Source organism: Cheilinus undulatus, linkage group 11, assembly GCF_018320785.1.
Source record: "Cheilinus undulatus linkage group 11, ASM1832078v1, whole genome shotgun sequence".
Classification (NCBI taxonomy): Eukaryota; Metazoa; Chordata; class Actinopteri; order Labriformes; family Labridae; genus Cheilinus; species Cheilinus undulatus.
In genome coordinates, this window is record NC_054875.1 from 15,529,372 (window position 1) to 15,550,367 (window position 20,996).

The 20,996-nt window shown below is 39.2% G+C and overlaps 3 protein-coding genes across 4 annotated transcripts; 1 reads left to right on the plus strand and 2 right to left on the minus strand.

Moving 5' to 3' along the window:
- Positions 1-289: 289 nt before the first annotated feature.
- Positions 290-2,023, minus strand: b3gnt7l (UDP-GlcNAc:betaGal beta-1,3-N-acetylglucosaminyltransferase 7, like). The gene has a single exon (XM_041800055.1). It carries the CDS (start codon positions 2,021-2,023, stop codon positions 782-784), a length of 1,242 nt encoding a protein of 413 aa, XP_041655989.1. The 3' UTR covers positions 290-781.
- A 4,869-nt stretch (positions 2,024-6,892) lies between these two features.
- On the plus strand, positions 6,893-13,873 carry c11h1orf174 (chromosome 11 C1orf174 homolog). Of its 2 annotated transcripts, none has more exons than XM_041799395.1 (4): positions 6,893-7,085; positions 10,432-10,503; positions 10,614-10,982; positions 12,342-13,873. In XM_041799395.1, the coding sequence occupies exons 1-4, from the start codon at positions 7,074-7,076 to the stop codon at positions 12,477-12,479; spliced, it is 591 nt and encodes a 196-aa protein (XP_041655329.1). In that variant the 5' UTR covers positions 6,893-7,073; the 3' UTR covers positions 12,480-13,873. The 2 variants fall into 2 exon arrangements, with proteins under 2 accessions (XP_041655329.1, XP_041655328.1); XM_041799394.1 differs by lacking the exon at positions 6,893-7,085 and adding an exon at positions 7,173-7,408.
- Positions 13,326-19,961, minus strand: dffb (DNA fragmentation factor, beta polypeptide (caspase-activated DNase)). Its single transcript, XM_041799393.1, has 7 exons — positions 19,803-19,961; positions 19,068-19,194; positions 18,798-18,983; positions 16,883-16,962; positions 16,625-16,798; positions 16,440-16,540; positions 13,326-14,340 (listed from the first exon to the last, which is right to left on the minus strand). Exons 1-7 carry the CDS (start codon positions 19,923-19,925, stop codon positions 14,091-14,093), a joined length of 1,041 nt encoding a protein of 346 aa, XP_041655327.1. The 5' UTR covers positions 19,926-19,961; the 3' UTR covers positions 13,326-14,090.
- Positions 19,962-20,996: the final 1,035 nt, after the last annotated feature.

The following is a 20,996-nucleotide window of genomic DNA, read 5'->3' on the forward strand; positions in this document are numbered from 1 at the left end:
TATGTGTGCAAGCTTACAAAAAGATCAGACTTTATTTACATTATAATAAATTCTAAATCATTACAGCTCATAAGTATCTTTGGTTTAAAGCCAGCCTCTGAAATCATTAAAATAATAATATTTACAAGAAAAGTAGAGATGAAAGAACTGACCAACTTAAACATAAGAAAATAATTATTTTAACATTGAAAATCACTCAGCTAAGATGTTGTGACCCCGAAGTTCCCTACACCGTGAAATCCTGATATCAGAAAAAATGACAACAAAATCCACATTTTCAGAGGAACACCTGAATTTAAAAAGTCAAGTCTTTATTTAGCCTGCATTAAAGAGGCATTACGTTATCACATGTCCATCAACATTGGATTTCAGGTTAACCACCATAAAGTGAGTAATGAATCTGCAGTCTGAATTGGCACCAAGAAAGCTTCCTTTGGATGCTTGTATACCCAGGAGCTGTGTAGTATGATTCCATTCACTGGAAAATCAAGGTATAGCAAAACATGTGAAGTGAAAACCTGTGGAGTGGAAATCCATTTAATGTTACATATAAAAATGGAAATGCAAAATGTGCTGTACAGTATAAAACATCAGTGAAATATGAGTGTTTCTTTATTAAATATCATTTAATTAAAACATATTATTGCTGTTTCATGGATGAAATGCAACCTTCTTCCACAACATGACTCAGCAGATTCATTAATAAACTCAGGTCCTCTGTGCATTCCAACAGTCAGTTCATTTTAAGTGAATTTGATTGATTTTTTTAATATAAAGTGACTCATATGGAGGTCCTTTTTGCGCACACCAGTGCCTCGTTGTGCACCACACTCCACATTTTGAGAAGCTCCTTTGCACTCAGTTTGTGCACGACGATGAGGTTTTTATAAAAGCACGGCTCATTGTTCATGGGGCTCACCCTGCGCCTGGTGATGCCAAAGGTCCTGAAGCCAGGGTGCATCTCAGGGGCCAGGTGCAGCTTCTGTAGGCACATCCCCAAAAACACATCGTCGATGGGGTACAGCTCCAGATCCTCCGAGACCACGAAGAGCCTCCTGGCTAGCGGGGAGGACATGAGAAACCCTCCACCCCCCACATAAGGAGGATATGGCTTATCGTAGAGCTCTTTGGGAATGTAATATTTGCTCTGCCGGTTTCGGATGGGGATCGCCTTGGAGATTGTGTCCCCCACGAACAAGTCTGCCTCCTTGTGATCCTCCTCTTTGAAGCCGATGAGTTCCAGCAGGTTGTGAGTGTTCACAAACACATCATCATCTCCTTTGAATATGAACTGGACCCCTGAGCAGTAGATGTCGAACCACTTGAGAAAGTTGACCTCTTTCAGGGTCAGGTTAAAGAAAGTGTCCATGAAGTCCCACTGGAGGATGTCCCCATATATCTGGTCCTCATACTCGATCAGTTTCTGGAGGTTTTTTGTGTCTTTGCCAGTAGTCGGGCTCCCTAAAAGAAATAACGTTTTTATTTTCTTCCCATCCACCGTGTGCTCGTTGCCCCAGGTTTTACGCACAGCCTCGCGCCGGTCGTGCTGCTCGATAACGGACTTTACCACCATGAGGAGGTGCACCTCTCCATCCGTGCATTTCTCTGGATGGTTGATGAGCATGGGGAAGTACCTGCAGTGTCTGTGCAGGACAAACTGGTGAAACCTCGGGTCCAGGCGCTTGAACCAATCCTTGGTCCTCACTGTTGCGTCCTCGCTGCAGTTAAGAACTTGTGCGTCCCAAGAAGCCGGAGTCCCGTTAGAGACCCGCTGCGCATCCAAATCGTTGCTAAGCACCGAGGAGTCTGAGCTCCTCAAATGTTGAGGATGTTTCACGGCTTCATTCTTGAATGAAAAACAGTCGGAGCCACACCAGCCGGTATCACGAATATGTTTCACTCCCACTGCGTCCTTCTCGGCCAGCTTCAGCTTGTGGATCATCAGAAAAGAAGCGAAGACGAGACTCAGACTCAGCAGGGGTTTCAGCAGACCGACTCGTTTTCTCCGGAAAAGGTGATCCATGGCTCTCACTGGGACCCTTATGCACCGTGCCCTTTGCCTTCATAGTGTTCAACAAGTGTGCGTCCAAGAGGGATCAACCACCGCCATCCCTGCTCATTTGGACACCAGAGCTCGCGTCCTGAGAGCGCAGACTCTGTGGTGGTCCTGGTGCTTCTTCTGTCCATAACGGCCCTCTGTGAAGTCGCACATTGCTGGTAGAATGACGATGCAGGATTCACAGCATATCTTCCTCTCTGTCTTCTGTCTCTACACAAACTGACTGGAGACCCGTTGGAGAGTCTCTCTCTCTCCCCCAGCACACCCCCTCCCAAAACATCTCCTCCCCCTAAGGATCCTCCCTGTTCAGGTTTCCCATTTCTAATGCATACCAGCTAGGGCTGGGCAATATATGGAGTTTTTCAAGATAAATAAATATTTTTGCAGTGTGAGATATGGGGTGGGCAGACATGGTGAACGATATGGTCTCACCCCATATCTCATTGGAAATTGGAAAAATATAAATTTTTCCCTAAGATTTATGTTGATTTTGATTTTATAATCAGACCTCATGCCCAGTAAAATGATTGCTTACACAAAGAATCACTATGCTTAACCACCAGATATTTTCGTTGCCATACACTATATTGCCAAAAGTATTCACTCACCTGCCTTGACTCGCATTTAAACTTAAGTGACATCTCATTCTTAATCCATAGGGATTTAATATGACGTTGGTCACCCCTTTGCAGCTATAACAGCTTCAACTCTTGTGAGAAGGCTTTCCACAAGGTTTGGGAGTGTGTTTATGGGAATTTTTGACCATTCTTCCAGGAGTGCATTTGTGCGGTCACATACTGATGTTGGACAAGAAGGCCTGGCTCTCCGTCTCTGCTCTAATTCATCCCAAAGGTGTTCTATTGGGTTGAGGTCAGGACTCTGTGCAGGCCAGCCAAGTTCATCCACACCAAACTCTCTCATCCATGTCTTTATGGACCTTGCTTTGTGCACTGGTGCACAGTCATTATTGAACAGGAAGGGGCCATCCCCAAACGGTTCCCACAAAGTTGGAAGCATGGAGTTGTCCAAAATCTCTTTGTATGCTGAATCATTCGGAGTTCCTTTCACTGGAACCAAGAGGCCAAGCCCAGCTCCTGAAAAACAACCCCACACTACCACACACACACACACACACACACACACTCCCTCCACCAAACTTTACACTTGGCACAATGCAGTCAGACAAGTACCGTTCTCCTGGCAACCGCCAAACCCAGACTCGTCCATCAGATTGCCAGAAGGAGAAGCGCGATTCGTCACTCTAGAAAACACGTCTCCATTGCTCTAGAGTCCAGTGGCAGCTGACACTTTGCATTGCACTTGATGATGTGTGGCTTTGATGCAGCTGCTCGACCATGGAAACCCAGTCCATGAAGCTCTCTACGCACTGTTCTTGAGCTAATCTGAAGGCTACATGAAGTTTGGAGGTCTGTAGTGACTGACTGCAGAAAGTTGGTGACCTCTGCGCACTATGTGCCTCAGCATCCACTGACCCCACTCCTCATTTTAAGTGGCCTACCACTTCCTGGCTGAGTTGCTGTCGTTCCCAATCAGTGGTTATAATACCACTGACAGTTGACTGTGGAATATTCAGGAACGAGGAAATTTCACGACTGGACTTGTTGCACAAGTGGCATACTATCACAGTACCACGCTGGAATTCACTGAGCTCCTGAGAGCAACCCATTCTTTCACAAATGTTTGTAGAAACAGTCTGCATGCCTAGGTGCTTGATTTTATACACTTGTGGCCATGGAAGTGATTGGAACACCTGATTTCAATTATTTGGATGGGTGAGTGAATACTTTTGGCAATATAGTGTAACTCACTGGTAGACTCAGAAAAACAAATATAGCACAAGTGCTGTCCTGGATGCCCCTGTGGTAACTATAACATGATGAGGTGCTCTCCAGTCACAGAACGTGATAAAGTAACCTCTAGGGAGCCCTTTGTGGACAAAATGAAATGCAATAAGTGCCCTTTTCTCCCCTGACCTCCTTCAAATATTGTATCAGCAACACTGACAACTGCTTCAGTAGAGCAGTCATTCTCCAAACTCAAGCTGACCACAGGCAAGCCTGAGAACAGACGTGGGGAAGACTGGTACTCTGATGTTAGGCTGCTACTACTGATATGGACATCCCAGGTGACCCAAACAAGATCATTTATATCTTTAAGCACTTGTCAGATTTGAGGACCCTGACTCTCCCCTGACCAAACTACTCAGTATAAAGGTTATTTTCATGACATCCTCACATCTGTATCTTTTTAAAAAATAAATGCCCAAACAATGCATAATTCCACATCTGTTTTGTTACAAGGCTGTGGAAGATATAATCACTTAATAAAGAATGTTCAATCTTAACCAGGATTTTTAACTATTTCACTACTAATTTATTGCAACTTTTAATGCATTGGTACCCCACGGCATGCAGCAGGTGCTGTTTCGATTATTTTTGCCCCTGTCCATCAGATGTCTTGATCCCACCATTGGTCTAAATGGAAAATCATTATTTTATTTGCTATCTATTCATTTTAACTTGAGTGTATCTGTCTTTTTAGAAGTGGCATTGCCAGACTTTTTTTGTGGCAGTGACTTATGCCAGGCTGTCCAGGAGTGTGTGGGCTCATATAGAAGACTGAGTAACATCTTTCTCCCCAATCTGATTCAGCTTAACACATATATTTATGTATATATATGTCACTGTAAGAAGCAACAGAACAGCATGACAGCATGTATGCTGTAAGTCCTCTTAGTTCCATTATGAGGTATTTTAAAAGAATATTTTCAAATTCTTAATTTAAAAATATATAAGTTTAAGTCTCACTTCTGACAGAGCACATATAGCCAATCATAATATAGAATGCTGGGGTGTTAAATCATATTTCTCATCAGCTGGATACACATGTAATTATCAGTAAAAATCTTATGATACCTGTTTGATACCACTAAAAAATGTGAAATCCTAGGCACCCAATACTGGGAAATATGTTGTTTTTGGTAAAAAAAAAAAAAAAAAAAAAAAAAAAGAAAGAAAGAAAAATAGCCAAAAGAAAAATAGCCTACTGTGCACAGTTATGTTGGTGACATTTGGAGAAGCATTATCCTCGCTTTTTGCTACTTACACCTGCTTTTCCATATGTTGCCGATGTATTTGGGCAATTCAGGCAGTGCTCTGTCTTTGCTGAAATATGACTGAAGATCATTACGTTTAACTGTATTTTTTATCTTAGTTTCAATAGTGAAGAAATAATAATTTTTTATACACAGTATTACATAGGGTAATGCTGGCAATGTTTTTGTACAACCTAGACAGTGTGATGGTTTTATACCATAGCACCATTCAGCTAGAGGTTTCGAAGAGGATTTTTGGAATGTTTTGCCCAGCCCTAAAACCAGATGTCCACCAGATGAATGCAAGTGATAAAGACAACTTATTTTCTCATTCTATTGCCTTTCCAACATTATACAGCCATATAATTGTGAAATGTTTGATAGCTTCATCTTTAAACATATCAATAAATGAAAGTAATAAAAGAACTATATAATAATTAAAAAAAAAGATTGCAAACACTTAGACTTTTCCATTACACATCTGAAATTAAATTAAATTTCTCCCATATATGTAACATTTTTATTACAATGGTCAATTGCTGGCTAAGAGCAAACAAAACTATAATTAAATGTAAGCCTGTTCAACAGCAATATTCACACAAAGTACACAGAAAAAGATAAAGGGTACATTTAAAGAGGAGTAGGGTGAAAATGACAAGTGAAATACATCAAGAAACAATCATGTTACCTTTAAACAACTGTTTGGAAAAATAAACTTCTTTATTCTACAGTACTGTTGATAACTAAGCCTGTGTTGCAAACAGGAAAAAGAAGAGCAAGGGAAAAATAAATTAGTACGTACATACATGGCCTATGTTTTCATATTTTATGTGTAGTTTAAAAATGGGATCTATGGAGAGAAAATAACATGTAGATAAAAAAACCAAAATCTTCCAGTTACAAAACAGAAGTTAATTGCCTCTGAATTCGAATTTTATTGAAGCCACTGAAACACAAGTAATCAGGCATTAAACAGTTCAATTAAATAAAGCTCGATAGCCAGTTGTATTTGAAGGGGACTCTGTTAACCAGAAAATAACCATAGCCCAATTTAGAACGCCTCTAGCACCATCTTGTGGACAATTCTGGAATTGCTGTTGTTTCCGCCTACACCCGTCCTTCTCCTCACACGGCCCTGAAGAGCTGTTATCTCGACGTCCTAAACGAAAAACACGATACTATTATCTTATTTTTCACTATCAATGTGATTTATCGTCGACCAGCAAGTCCCCGGGAGAAGAACCTGAAATAAGACAGACGTAAAGCAAAAAGCTAGATGCGCCAAATGCGAAGTTCCGCGAGCGTCAAAGCGGAAAGGGGGGGGGGGGGGGGGTGTGCCTTCAAAATAAAATCAAAGAAATTCTGGGGTACACTAATTTTTAGGGGTGGCTGGGCATTTCAATCAATATCTGAATTTATTTAAATGAAAAAACGTTAAATCGAAAATGAAATAGTTCTGACATTCACTTGGGCATCTATATGGGCTACAGACACTGCATTGTTTTCCCCAAGTTCACTAGAAAAGTGTGAAAACGAACTGTGGACTTTTGTAGATAGTCGTGTTTTAAATGACCAGTCCATCAAGACAAACGCATACCACAGAAGATAAGGAAATGTCTATTTACAGTCTGTTAAAAAAATCCGAAATCTCGTTCTTATTTTGTTATTAAAACCAGGTTTCCAACCAGGCTCTGAATGGCCCCCTGTGACCGCCGAGTGAACCTCAACATCCGGAAACATATTTTGGCGAACCTGCCACAGACTAGCGGAGAAGAGGGGACGGCGCCATACATCGTGAAGGGAGAGGATTTGGACCTAGGTTATCATATCAACTGATTTAAAGGCCTACCTAAAAACAATTAAAATCGACGGCGCTGAAAACAAACACAACACCGGCAAATGCTTCATAAGGTAAGTGCTAAGCTAGGCTACTTATCCAGCAGACACCAGCAAGCTAGGAAATTAGGTATTTGAATGCTACCCGTAGCGTTAGCTTAATTAGCTTGTTGCTAATAATCGAACCCAGTTATTCTATGTTTTTCTGTCAGCACTCGGCCGAGTTCAGCTTCCCCCCTAACATCTTATTTTGTACCCCTTTGCGAATAGCGTCCACATATTTTGACCGTATGTCATGTGACATTAATTAGTTTAACGTTACGTCAGGCTAACTTTTTCCGATGGCAGGTCTTGACGATGCACACCAAACACACTCGTCGAAAACTGTATCTCCACATGTAAGTTTAAACTTTAATACGGTATGGCTTGTAACAATCATAGAAGTGAATGCGCAGTACTTAAAAAGTTAAATGTTTACGTTAGTGCTTCAGTTGTGGTTGATGAGTAACGTGATGTGAAATTACCGTCCCCGTATGTTGGGAATGTGGCAGGTTTAAACAGTCTATGGCGTCTAAAGAGCAGGGTTGAAAACACTTCATACTTTTTCGCAATTGGAGCATTCGCATTTCTCCTCGTTCATAAACTATCGACCCACTGAAGTTGGTGGAAGGATGCAAATATGAGCACACGTTGATGCGTCAGTGTTTCTACACGGACATATTTGTCTCAGAGTGTCATCACACACATCTATCTCTCTCGCGCTCTCTCCTTCTCTCTCCACATACATATATATATATAAACTTAGCACACAAAGTAAGGAAATTTGTGTTTGGTAGATTATTTCTTTGTCGTAACAATGCTTCTTGGCAATAAATTTTATACCGCTGGAAAGCCTGTTTATTACCCTTTTAAATGGTGCCACATTTGTAAGGAATATGCATTTGTGGGATGAGCAGCAGAGCTGAGTATGTGGGTTAGGCCCATGAAAAATGTGCTAAAACTTCTCTGCCAGTACCAAACAGCTTATTTTGCTGTTGCCATTGACTCTTGTTTTGAGCTTCTGGTACCCTTGGGCCCTGCTACAGCGGTCAGTAGGTGTTCTACTGCTCCAAGAATCAGCATGCCACGTTGACTGATCTGGATAGGGCCCCTGTGATAGGGCAACTTCAAGCTGGTGTTCTGCAAAAATAAGTTGTGGCATTGTTTGGAGTGAGCCGTAGTACCATCTCCAAACTGAAGGCCAAGTTCCTTGTAACGGGGCGTCCCAAGAAGACGACACCCCTAGAAGACCTTTTCCTCACCCTATCAGCACTTAGCTACTGAATGCTGTCTTCTACAGATTTGCAGTCAGGAGGCCTGCCATGACTGCCCTTCACCATCAGGTCTGTTTGCACTGGTGTTGGCAACACATGCACTGGAACCTGAACATTTGGAGGAACGTTATGTTAAGCAATGAGTCCAGATTCTGCCTATGGCAGTTGGATTGTAGGGTCAAAGTGTGGAGAAGACATGGAGAACGCTATGGTGATTGTAGTGGTGAGGTGAGTAACATCTTTAGGTGGAGGCAGCATCTCCCTCACTGGAAATGCAAGGCTTGTCATCATTGGAGGCAATCTCAATACAGAGATATATCGAGATGAGATTCTGTAACCAGTGGAAATCCCATATCTCAATGGTCTGGGACTGAACTCTATCCTCCAAGATGACAATACTCGCCCCCACAGAGCAGGGTTTATCAGAGACTACCTTCAGAATTTTGGAGTGGAACGGCCTACCAGCAGTTCTGACCTCAACCCCATTGAACACTTGTGGGACCAGCTTGGGCATGCTGTTTGTGCCAGAGTGACCAACACAGCCACGTTGGCTGACTTGCGACAAATGCTGGTTGAGGAATGGGATGCCATCCCACAGCAGTGTGTGACCAGGCTGGTGACCAGCATGAGGAGGAGGAGCCAGGCTGTTGTGGCTGTGTATGGTTCTTCCACACACTGTTGAGGCTCCTGTTTGTTAAATGAATAAATAAATTGTTAAATTGTGAATATGTCTTGTTTCTTCAACCTTCAATCATCCAATCCACCAAACACCCATCAAGAGTCAATGGCAGAATGAGCTGTTTGACATTGACAGAGAAGATTTGGCAAATTTTTCATGGGCGCATCCCACATACTCAGCTCTGCTACTCATCCCACAACACAAATGCATGTTCCTTACAAATGTGGCACCATTTAAAAGGGTAATAAACAGGCTTTCCAACGGTATAAGAGTTATTGCCAAGAAGCATTGTTACGACAAAGAAATAATCTACAAAACACAAATTTCCTTGCTTTTTGTGCCAAGTGCGCGCTTACATTATATGGGACACATCTGTCTGACTTCTGCCATATCATCAGTCTTTTTCTGATCTGCTCTGATAGTACAAAGGTCAATATATGAAGGATTATCAGTGGTACACCAACATACTACGAGTGGATTTGTCAGATGGATCCGTTCTCTTTCTTTACAAGCAATTGGTGCATAATGTTCGACATCCATCTTTTGCTTCCATGAAAATATAAAGCTGAAAAGTTCCCAATACATAACACTTGACCTTTTCTTCTACAGTTTTGTGTTTTGCAAAGACATTTAGGCTAGCTTTGCATAAAACTAAAGCTAGGGTTACAGTATTAGCAGCCTTCCCTGCTGATTTAAACCAACATGAGTTAGTTAAGTGCTCACAGAAAAATGCTGGTGTCTGCCAGGTATGTCTGGGGTCTTGTGCGCCAGCAACAAACCTTCCCTACCTCCCATTTCTCTCCAAAACAAGATTAATTAAATCTCTCTCTGTTGTCCCTGGCTCTTCCCTAAAATCAAGGTGGTAAAATAACCAAGTCCCCTGTTACCTTACAATGCCACACCTAACTGGGTCATGACAATAAACATGTTGTAGTCAAAGTTTATGAATCACTGAAAGTCTGAGAGATACAAGTAAAGCAAGGGGTTTATTGATCCTCCACTGTATGATTATGTGTTACAAGTGTATGATTTTTCTGAATGTCTTTAATTTACACTAACATTTGATAGTGCAGCACTGATATTATGTGCAATAACATCACAGATATTTGCATTGAATATCAGGTACAACTTTTTGATTTCTTTTTTTTCATTCTTTCTTGTTCAGAATGTTTTAGAAAGCACTTGTGCTTGTTACGCCTTGTCTCTTTTTGAATTTGGATTAATTAAAAAATCAAAAAGTGATGGACTTTTGTAATCCAACATTTCCATTAGATTCATTTTCTTTTCTTCCCTTTTTTTCTTCATCCATCCTGCAAGCTGCCTTGCATGAGTTACCTAAATAGTCTGATGATGATAATTAACAGTAATTGGGTTATTGCTTTGAATGAGTTTTGCCACATGGTTAATATAACAAAATGTAACTTTTCAGATGCCAGGTCAACCTGATGGCGTAAAACCCAGAAAAAGGAAGAGCAATGCTGAGGTCAAAAACTCCAAAAAGGTTTGTGCTCAAGTGTTTACTAAAGAGAACAGATTATATAAAGAGCAAGTTAAGTAATCAGTCATGTGCTGCTGTTTGTCATTAAATAAGCCTTCAACCTTTTGTTACAGGGTGCTTCAAGAAGAAGATGTATCAAAAGTCACAAGACAAACTCGGCAGAAGATAACACCTCTGTGATCAGTGGTTTCAGTAAAGCAGAAACACCTCAAGAGAGACTGTCCCGCATCAGCTGTGAATGCACTCTGACTGCAGGTCGGAGGAGATGCCTGGCATCACCAGAGCTCGAAGGACAGGAAGGCAAAGAGAATGAGCTCAGGACAGAGCTGGATATGGACAGCTGCAGAATGAACAGTACCTTTGATAAACAGGAGTTTGAGGACATGGAATGTGAAGATTCTGTCAGAAACATGTTTCCAGATGACGACAGTAATCAGATTCTTCCTGTGGAGCAGTTCTTTGGAAACCTGGATAGTGTACAGGTGAGCCATTTTTAATGAACAAATCACATCCATTTTAAAGATTTGCTTGAGCACCATAATAAAGCTTAACTGGTAAACCTCCTTTGACTTTTGATGTTGACCCAAATGCTGCCATACCACTTTCCCAGTTGATGATTTTACACATTGTTATGCAGTTGAAAGAGCAAAAGAGACGTGGCATGTAAACTAACGGTGCCGTTTGTTCCTGCCAGCTCTGTCGTTTGAACAGATGCCCTTTTGCTTCCATTAAATCTGTTCCATTAAATCTAAATCTTTCCCCCCTGCTAGTTCAATGGGAGGAAGACTTCACCCACTATTTTGCCTCCTTACCTTTGAAACAGGTGCATCAGCAATGCCCTCCACTGTCTTTGTAAAACAAAATTCCCCATCGTTGCTATCACTCTAGACCTTCTTAACAGTGTAGTAGTGGGTCATTTTTGCCTGAATAGCTTAAGAGAATTACATTATCAACCACTTTAAACACTGCAAATGTTGTCTGGTTTTCTATGTTTTTATAGAGGGGGTGCCATAATTTCAAAATATTGTTGGGTTTCCTTTACTCCCTGTCACAGTTTAGTGTAAAGTGGGGGAGCAGATGGCCTGATGGTTTAAGGACCCATGTACGCGGGTGGCCCGTGTTCGAGTCTGGCCTGAGGCCCTTCACCGTGTGTCTCTCCCCCACTTTTGACCCTGTTTCCGACTCTATCCACTGTCCTCCTCTATCTAATAAAGGCACAAAAATGCCCAAAAATAAATCTTAAAAAAAAGTTAAGTGTAAAGTGATTTAATAAAAAGAGGAAACAGGCACTTCAGACATGAAAAACTTAGGAAATGAGGAAGGAAATATTTTAAAAGCCTTTATTATAATGACCAAATCATTTAAAAAGCCAACATGCTTCCACCAAGTCAGTCTTAATCAAGGCTAACAGACAGTGAAGACCTGCTTAATTGAAACATGTTAGATTTTTTAAAAGATTTGGCCATTATGATAAGGGCTTTAAAAATATTCCCTCATTCATTTTCTACATGTTTTTATGTTTGAAGTGCCTGGTTTCCTCTTTTGATTGGACATTATTTCCCCTGTTCCCAAGAGCACCCAACTTTGGTTTACATTTCTAACACTGAAGTTATAGTGAGCAGCCAGTCATGTTCCTTTTTTTCTCTACAACAAAGTGGTTTAAACTGAGTCACTTTATAAACCCCCAGTTTTTACATAAGGCATAATGTTACATCAATAGCCACATTTCAACCAACTCACTTTATTTGACTTCCTTTTATGAAGTTAAACTAAGGAGATAAACAACCCAAAAAGCTACTTGATTACTGATTCTTCCTAAAAAATATTATTTTGTTCAACAGGACTTTCCTCAGAGATCATCTTCCTCTACCCGTGCTCACAGGGAGAACAGGAGAAGACACTACTATGCACCAGAAGACAGTGATGAAGAGGAGGCAGACTTCAGCAGAATGCAGGAAGGAGACAGAGGTGTTCAGTGACAAGGGACTGCACTAATAACTGTAGTGGACTCTTTGTCTTGCCAATGGAAGGACATTAAACTCATCATAACCTAGAGAATAACAGCCAAATTCAAGTAACCTTTCAAAGTAAGCATTTCAGTGGGAGTCAGGTTAGCATGGATTTGCTGTTGCTAACCATACTGTGGGTCAGATATTGCTTACAGCCAAACCAACATTTAAAGGATGTATTTGCCCTGAATTTGCTGTTTGTGACTCTCAATATGCTTTAGTGATTTTTTTTGCACTAAAAAATCAGGTGACAAGTTTGTTGTCCACTTTTACCACAAGTATTTAAAACATGACTGTTACTGGTTGAGAGTAAGTCATTGATTGGCTACCTAAATACCAAAAAAAGCTTAGTTGTATTCAGCCTATCAAATGTGGCATGACGTCCAAATAATGATGTCTATTGATATTTTCCCACAATGCTGCAGCAATGGGGTTTATATATCCACCAGTAAGGAACATGTACTCTGTATCTACTCACACACAACAGTGTATAGTGCTTGATTTGATATTTATAGCTTAAAGTCTGCCCACACCACCCATGGTTCAGTCATCTTTAGTCTGACGGTGTGTTGAAAAAAAGCACTTTATCTAGAGAAATCCGTCCTCAAATATGTAATACATCATCCTAGCACAATTATGCAGGCTGATATTAGCCTTGAGTGTTGCTGAAAGTGCTAGATAAAGATACACCTATAAATAAATAAGGGTAAAATGCAGAAGTCATATGAACACATATCTTGTATAGTAATGTCATTTTCTGGTTTTAAACTATAAACATATTTGAAAGGAGGGTATAGAAGCCAAAAAAAAGTTCCATAATGAAATCTTTTAATAGCACAATTTCAGAATTAAAGATGAACGAGCCATTGTTGTATAAGACTTTTCTCTTCAACACATCTGTGTGCTCATTTGTTGGCAGCTGTTTAGAACTCAACTCATCTGTATATTTGCATACAAAAAAAATGTTAAATAATCTCCCAGATTTTTCTGTAAAGTTCATACAAACATGGCAAAAATAAATGATAAACATATATTCCGATAACATGAATTAAAAAAAGCTTTCATTTACGTCTTCAGTGTGTGACTAAACTGATGACAACTCAGAGTAAGTTTGATTCAGACTTTGAGGTTCATAATAAATGCACTAGTGCTGTTCACATGTTTGTATTTTGTACATAACTGATTGTTCTGACAATCCAGTCAAATGTTTTATATATTTTTACAGCCTTATTTATGCAGAATGCTTTCATATTTGTCTATGCAACTTTGTGCCTCATACATGAAGCAGTCATTGTATAATCAGTTCATGCAGTTTACATTATTGTGCCAACATAAGAACAAATAAATGTTTTCCATGATTTCAACCCATTTCACTGTAATAATTTATTACTTACAAACATATTTCTGTCAGATGTTTACTGATTACAAGCAGGATATAAAAAGGAAAAATACATTATACTTAGGTGAAAAATGTGATGCCTTGTTTATAATGCCTTTTAAAAGAGAACCTGAGGTATTTCACAGTTTATTGCCATAATCCATAATGTTGTCAGAGTTTAAAACTTAATTTTATGTGGACACTCATCGCGAGCGCCTCCTCTTCCCTTTGGCTTTCTGTTTTCCCTTGTCTGTGTTGCTGGCTGTTTTAAAAATCTTCTTGGTGTCACACTGCAGATAGTGAGCTCCTTTTTTGTGACAAACAATGTGAACCAGTTTTAGGTTCTCCCTTGTGAACAGCAGCCGGTAGAAGTAGTTCAGGTTGACATCCGTGCTCTTGTGATTCTGTAGCGCTTCAAGCAGAGCAGGAATGATCGATCTCTTCTTTTCAATCCTTGACACAAAAAAGTATAGTTTTGTTTTATTAAACAGCAGGTATCTTGTTCCAATGAACTGGTCAGTTACACATTTTGCAACCACTGACATTTTAAAGACCTTCAGGATATTATATGAAATGGCACTATTGTCTTCAAAGCTCCAGTGATAAGAGTTTCAATTCTTTAGTGTGCTTCTTAGAACTACATTTTCTGTGCAATGACTGCATTTTGATGATTTTTAAGTCCCTGTAAAGTTAAATTCAAACTTTGTGTCTTAACACACTAGATATGTTAGAATAAGGTTGCTGTAAACATATGAAAACCCTGAAATCTATGTGTGAACGGATTTTTTACTGCCTCAAACTAAGCGATGTTTTTCATTACTGACATTTGGCCTGGTGGTTCATCACACAGTGCTCTGTCATACAATAAACCTTACATAAAGATTTTTACATCACTTTACAGTGACTTTAAATTGGTGATGACAGCATTTAGATAAAAAAGGCTACACCACATTCTAAGTAGAGCTGGTCAGACACTTTGTCATACTTAAGGAAGTACTTCAATGGTCCATGAACTTGTGCATTGTTATAAGTTCTGACATAACTTTGTTACAGAGGGTACAGCTTTTTCCTGTCAGTTTTTTGGTGTCTTCTGTATAAACCCTTTTCTTGACTTAGCATGACAGAACATAAAAAAAAACAATGTAATGGCTGTATGTTCTTGTGCTGTTCATTCCTTCTCTTTTGTTGTCTTTAGTTCTATGGACTTATCCATTGATGGACATTTAGGAGCACCTGTTGATGGAAAAACCTCAGTGTTGGCTTCAGAGGGGAACAGGCATTTGGAGTGGGAACTTCTGTGAAGCTGCATTTCATAAAGTTAGTCTTTAGTTGAGATTTGTTTTATGAAAATTTGTTTTACAAGAAACCCTTAGGGAAAGTGTAAAAAAGACAAAAGCAAGAAGATGCAGCATGGTGTTAAGTTGATCAAAATGTATTCTATATGCAGTAAAATTGTGATTAAGTGAATTTTGGCAGGGCACAAGTGGCTGAGTGGTTAAGGCGTGCCCCATGTACGCGGGCGACCTGGGTTCGAATCTGGCCTGAGGCCCTTTACCGCATGTCTCGTCCCTGTTTCCGACTCTATCCACCATCCTCCTCTATCAAATAAAGGCACAAAACTGCCCAAAATAAACATTTTTTAAAGTGAATTTTGGCTTCAAAATGAGTAAAAAATTTGGCTTAAAGCCAGCCACAAAATGAGCCTTTGTTAAACTGCTCCCTCCCAACACTAACTCCTGCAAAGCGTGACCTATGTGCGAAGGGTTGAAGTTTCCTTTGTTAAGATGGAGGGTTCAAATACAGAAGCAGACTTTGGACCACCTACCCTCACTGCCTCAGAGTGAGCAAGTTTTCAACATAATGTTAGACCAACTCATGAAATCATTCCACAATGTGAGAAAAATACTTTTTTTTTTAATATAATTTTTTTCTTTTCAAACTTTTTAGAATTTCAATCTAAAATGTACATATGTTTTTCAGTCTATTTCAACATAACACACTTGAAAGTGAAGTAAACATAAACCGTTTTAAAATTAGACTCTGATAGTAACTTTTTTGATTTTACATCAATGAAATAGCGACCTTTAGATATTCGTCTGGATGATACTTTTCTTAACTTGGTTAATGTTTTTTTTTTTCAAGTTTGAGTGTACACTAACGTTCAATTTTGTACAATGAATAAAGCATCTCCATGACTAACAATGAAAGATGTGAAGCCTGTAAGTTCAGTATCCTTAACGACTTGTTGATGGAGGGTTTAATAACATACTCTCACTCTGCACTAAAACGTTTTTTAAGTAAGTTAGTTATGAATCATTGCTGAGAATCTTTAGGATGAAGTACATTAAGTTTTTCTTCATTGTTTGTCATACAAGTTATGTTTAGTCATTCCCTGGTAATGTTGGTCAATTAATTCTAAGGTAAAGTTTACCTGCAGTCAAAATTGCTCAAGCCAATTTCAATAAAGGTCAAGGAAAATCTCTTTCAAACTGTATACAATATCTACTGAGTCACTAAGCTTTAATTCATTTTTAACAGCCTAAATATCAAACCTGTGGTCTAGATTCCAGGTGCTAAAGATGATCCTGCTCTCCCTGCTCCCATAAGGGTTGATTGAATGGAGAGACAGGCAGACTTCCTGGTCAAATGTTCCCTGAGGAAGACACAGAAGAGAAGATGACAACCCTGTTTTTGCCTCTTAATTCAGTTTTGGTGGATATATCAACCCCTTTAATACCTGGCAGGTGAACCATCCTTCCTGAGTGCAGAGGCGATGTGGCTCCTTTGCAGTCCTGTCAAAGTAGCATCCGTTGTATTTTGCAGTCTGTAACATTTCCACCAGGCAGTTGGATGCTTCCTCAAACTCAGCCCTAACTTTTGCCTTCTGGATGGTTTTTGCAGCATCATCTACCTGACGACAGAAATATCAGTTATAAGATTAAATAAAAAACTAAAGAATGGCTGAGGATTGAATAGAAGAAAAAGAAGTTTATACCTCTTTCATGTAGCCTCGTATCCTACTTTGGCAGTTGAATTTCATGTAGGCAGACTTCGTCTTGAATCGAGTATCAATGCCTGAAATGAAAACAGTATTTACCTCAAAAGAAAATTAAGTCATATCAAATTTGGAGTGTTGTACTTGTAGTTATATTAATCAATTCAACACTTTTGAAATACTTGGTGTGAAACTGTGCAACTATAAAACGAAATATTATTTGTTGTATGTTATAATACTCGCAAAAAATACCTACCTTAAAAGGTTACAAATGAGCTGACATGAGGAATTCTTTGTAGGTTGTCAACATATTTTGAGTCATTCAAAGCCACGCATCACCTCAATGTGGGCAAGTCTTGAAATAGTGATTCACTATTTTATACCCTGTATATACAACACATTAACAGGGATTTATAGCTGAGTGGGGCATGTGGATACCAAGCGGGGCTTTATGTGGAGGCACTTCAGTGCGTACTGAAAACAGTTTGACATCTGATGGCTTAGACTGCATATGGAGGTGTTCTGGGAGGCTTTGACCCAAACTGGAGTGGTTGTGTAGACTTGACTTGAGCTGGAACCTATCAAAGAGGGCCCATTAATTTAAGCTATCTGCTGTACTCTGGTAAGAAAAAACAGCATGGCTTAATGTACTTCTGTCCAGCTTTACTTGGAGTTATGGGAATTACTGCTCTTTTAGAGATTCAAAATATTTGTCTCAGCTCAGTAGTAAGAGCCATTTTTAGGGTTCCTAAATGGTACCATTTTTAAAAAAGGAAACCGTCTTTCAAACAGGATCTGACTCCCATTGTTCTTGAAAGGAGCCAGCTCTTAGATCTGGCTTGTCCGCAAATGACGCATCATGACTCCCTGTCATTTGGAAATGAGCTGTCGTTTCAATCGAATCAGTGCCCCAAAAGACTTATTTGCTAACTGTATATGACCACATCTTTTAAAGGAGGTTGGTGACAAAATGAGGGAGTTAAAGATACGCCTCTTTGCTGGTGGCTGATTTGGCCCCATTCATTCTTATTGCAAGCGGCATCACTGCACACCTCTTACCTTGGCATACCAAACGTACAGGCAGCTGTTTGCATAAGAGACAGAAAAGTGAGTTCCTCTCTTAGGTCATCACTGAAGACATATTGTTGTTGCACAGTGTGAACCTTTGTGATAAAGAGCAGTCACTTGTTATCTGAATGCCCCAAAATGGATTGTGAATCCCTGATAACTCACTGTCTTATCAAGCCCTTTTCATTTACAGGTTCTGGTGCAGGATCATGTAAATAAAATATCATCAAGGGGAAAAGCTTTCAAGTTTGTCAGTGTTGGCTTTCAAAACCAAAAGTGTTAAGTGTATGGGCTTATTGGAAAAGGTCTTAAACACATTCTGAAGCATCCACTTTAGCCTTATAAGCTGTAATTTGTATTGCTTCATACAGTAATTATATACATATGATAATCAGATAAGAGTAAGTTTAATTCTTCCTTTCTCAAGACTTGTTTTGATTTTCCTCATTTCTATTTTACTAAAGTCTTATTGTCTTAATAAGACTGAGAAGTCCCTGATCCCACCAGAGGAAGGATAAGAAAATGATCAACAATCTGCCTGTGAATTAAAAAGGCCTGTCTTACATTACACATTTAAGTGGAAAACTTTAGCACAACAAAACAAGGAGATGAAACACTCTGTTGAGCTGACTTTAAAATGTTCTGAAATTGTAGTTTGTTGTTAAACTGAAAATATTTTCTGTTGCATTTTTACAAAAAATGTTTAAATGCAGGACATAGGCGATCCATTTTAAAAGTGTCTCTTTGACATGTTTTTTTCTATAGAAATAAGTGAATAAACAGTAGTTTTTTTCATTGTTGTAAGTCAATAAACCAAGCCGCCCATGTCTCCATTAAAACTTTGTACCTCTGAACCAGTCTTCATCTTCCTCTCTGTCCTCCAGCTCAGATCTGTCCTCCAAGTTATGCAGCAGGTCAGTCAAGATTTTTCGCCTTTTTGGTGACTTCTCATCAGACAGAAGTCCTCTTGCAGCTTCAATGAGACCATCAGCATGCTGGTTTGTGTTTAATAACCAACCAATGTCACACACGACTGAAATAAGAAGCAAAGAAGACATATGACACAGAAAAACACACTAGAAGGCATGCTATAGGCGTGCTCTGGTTGCTTGCCTACCTCCACTCCATGTCTGATCTTTAGTGAGAAGAACAAGTTCAGTATTGTCTGGCAGAGTTGGGAAGAAATCCTCTGTCACTTTTGTCCCATCAACATACAAACAGACATGTGCACTTGAAAGTGGCAGCTGCAAATGAAAATGTAAAATTAATGATACAGATACGTGATTGAGTTTTATCAATAAAGTATGCCCAAATCATATTATTTCCTTTATTCTAATTCATAAATTTTTCTTTATGATAGGGCTACCATTAAACATTCAGTCATTCAGCCATCTGTAATCTAGAGTCATATCTTGTGTATCTTTTGTTTTGGTGCAGTAAGTTCAATCAAGGGATGATAATATAAAATGTGTCGGCCACTATCTCTGACATACTCGCAATATTCACTGGTGTCTAGAACTTCTATCTTTTTTTCTGTTTATCTTACATCTGGTTGTGGCCTCCACTGTCACAGTCCGCTACTGTACAGACGCTTAGGAGATTCCCTATCTATTGTTTTTGTTGAAGATGACCCCGTATCGGACTGTACCGTCCCTGTTTCGAGAAGCGTTTGATCGAAAAGCTATAGTTGTCACTAAACTGGCGATAATCAAAAGAGACACTACGCAGCTACTAATATTCTCTTTGATAACACCTATTTTGTGGGCCATTTTTTGACAACATGTTCCCTGAGGAAAAGCGGAAGGGTTCAAACCGATAAAAAATTAACAACCGCATAAACAAATATACTAACCTGTAATAACTTGCAGCCTTTCTTAAGCAAATCCTTCAAGTTTTTTGCTGCAACTCCGTATTTTTTGTTTTCATGGTAAGTCCGTATTTTAAACGGTTTATTTTTCCCAAAAAGTCCAAACATCTCAGTGGTTCTCGCCGTTTGTACCTACCGCTTCCGTTTTCTTCCTCTGTAGAATGACTATACGCGGCTTTGGTCTGATGCTGCCCTCTAGTGTATCTTCCCTGCTATTGTAACTTGAACTGAGAAATGAGACTACTGTCATGTATTTCGGAAGAACATTTCCTAGGATAGCATTTTGTGAACAAATGATTCAAAATAAGGGAAAACAGAGATGCAATGGTCATCTAATGTTTTAACCAAATAATTTTCTTACTTAGCATTTCTGGGAACCGCAAATGATCAGATGTCTATTCTTCCTTCCTTGGCGGTTTTTACTCACCTGTCTGGTTGACAAATAGACACTCACACTAACAGGCATGCACACACAATATGCATGTTATTTATACTAGAGAGAAGCAGTGCTAACTAACTGTAATAACACTAGAATGTAAGACTTTTTTAAGATCCTGTAATTTCTTGTTATTTAAACATCCTGAATGCAATAAAACCTGCAAGAAATTTCTCACAAACGAGTTCTTCCATTATTTTTTTCAAATTAACTTACATTATGGCAGCACTGTAAATTTTGAATTAACCAAACATAGCAACAAATATTTCATTCAGGCATATTACTAAAGACTGTGAGATAATCTACTAGTCACCAAGCAGTTTGAATAGTTTAATGACTTTACCAGCTATAACAATAAAGTGTTAAATACATGTATTAAATGAATTAAATGTATTAAATACATGCATTAAATATTGCAGTGCAACATTAAAGTGTATTTGATATATTGTAAGACATTCTGCATTATGGAGAAATTTAATAACAATGAAAGCATGCTATTTTGATTGAAAAAAAAAACATAATACAGAACTCTTACTTTCAACACCATATTTATACATTATATGATTTTTTCATATTCTTTAGCCACTGCTAAAATCTAATTTATATGAATAGTATTAACAACATTAATAACAGCCACGTGCCCAACGAAGATTGTTTTCTCCTGTGTTTCCTATTGGAGGATTGTGAGGAAGCCCTGCATAGCAACGCCAATATTACCATAGTAACAGATGCAAGGCTATGGG

Coding starts and splice junctions, on each gene's coding strand:
- b3gnt7l (XM_041800055.1), bottom strand. CDS start 2,023: ATGGATCACCTTTTCCGGAGAAAACGAGTCGGTCTGCTGAAACCCCTG.
- c11h1orf174 (XM_041799394.1), top strand. CDS start 7,352: ATGGCAGGTCTTGACGATGCACACCAAACACACTCGTCGAAAACTGTA. Junction 7,409..10,431: donor CGAAAACTGTATCTCCACAT/GTAAGTTTAAAC, acceptor GTAACTTTTCAG/ATGCCAGGTCAACCTGATGG. Junction 10,983..12,341: donor GAAACCTGGATAGTGTACAG/GTGAGCCATTTT, acceptor TTTGTTCAACAG/GACTTTCCTCAGAGATCATC.
- dffb (XM_041799393.1), bottom strand. CDS start 19,925: ATGTTTGGACTTTTTGGGAAAAATAAACCGTTTAAAATACGGACTTAC. Junction 19,195..19,802: donor AAGGCTGCAAGTTATTACAG/GTTAGTATATTT, acceptor TTTCATTTGCAG/CTGCCACTTTCAAGTGCACA. Junction 14,341..16,439: donor ACCTGGAATCTAGACCACAG/GTTTGATATTTA, acceptor TTTTGTGTCAAG/GATTGAAAAGAAGAGATCGA.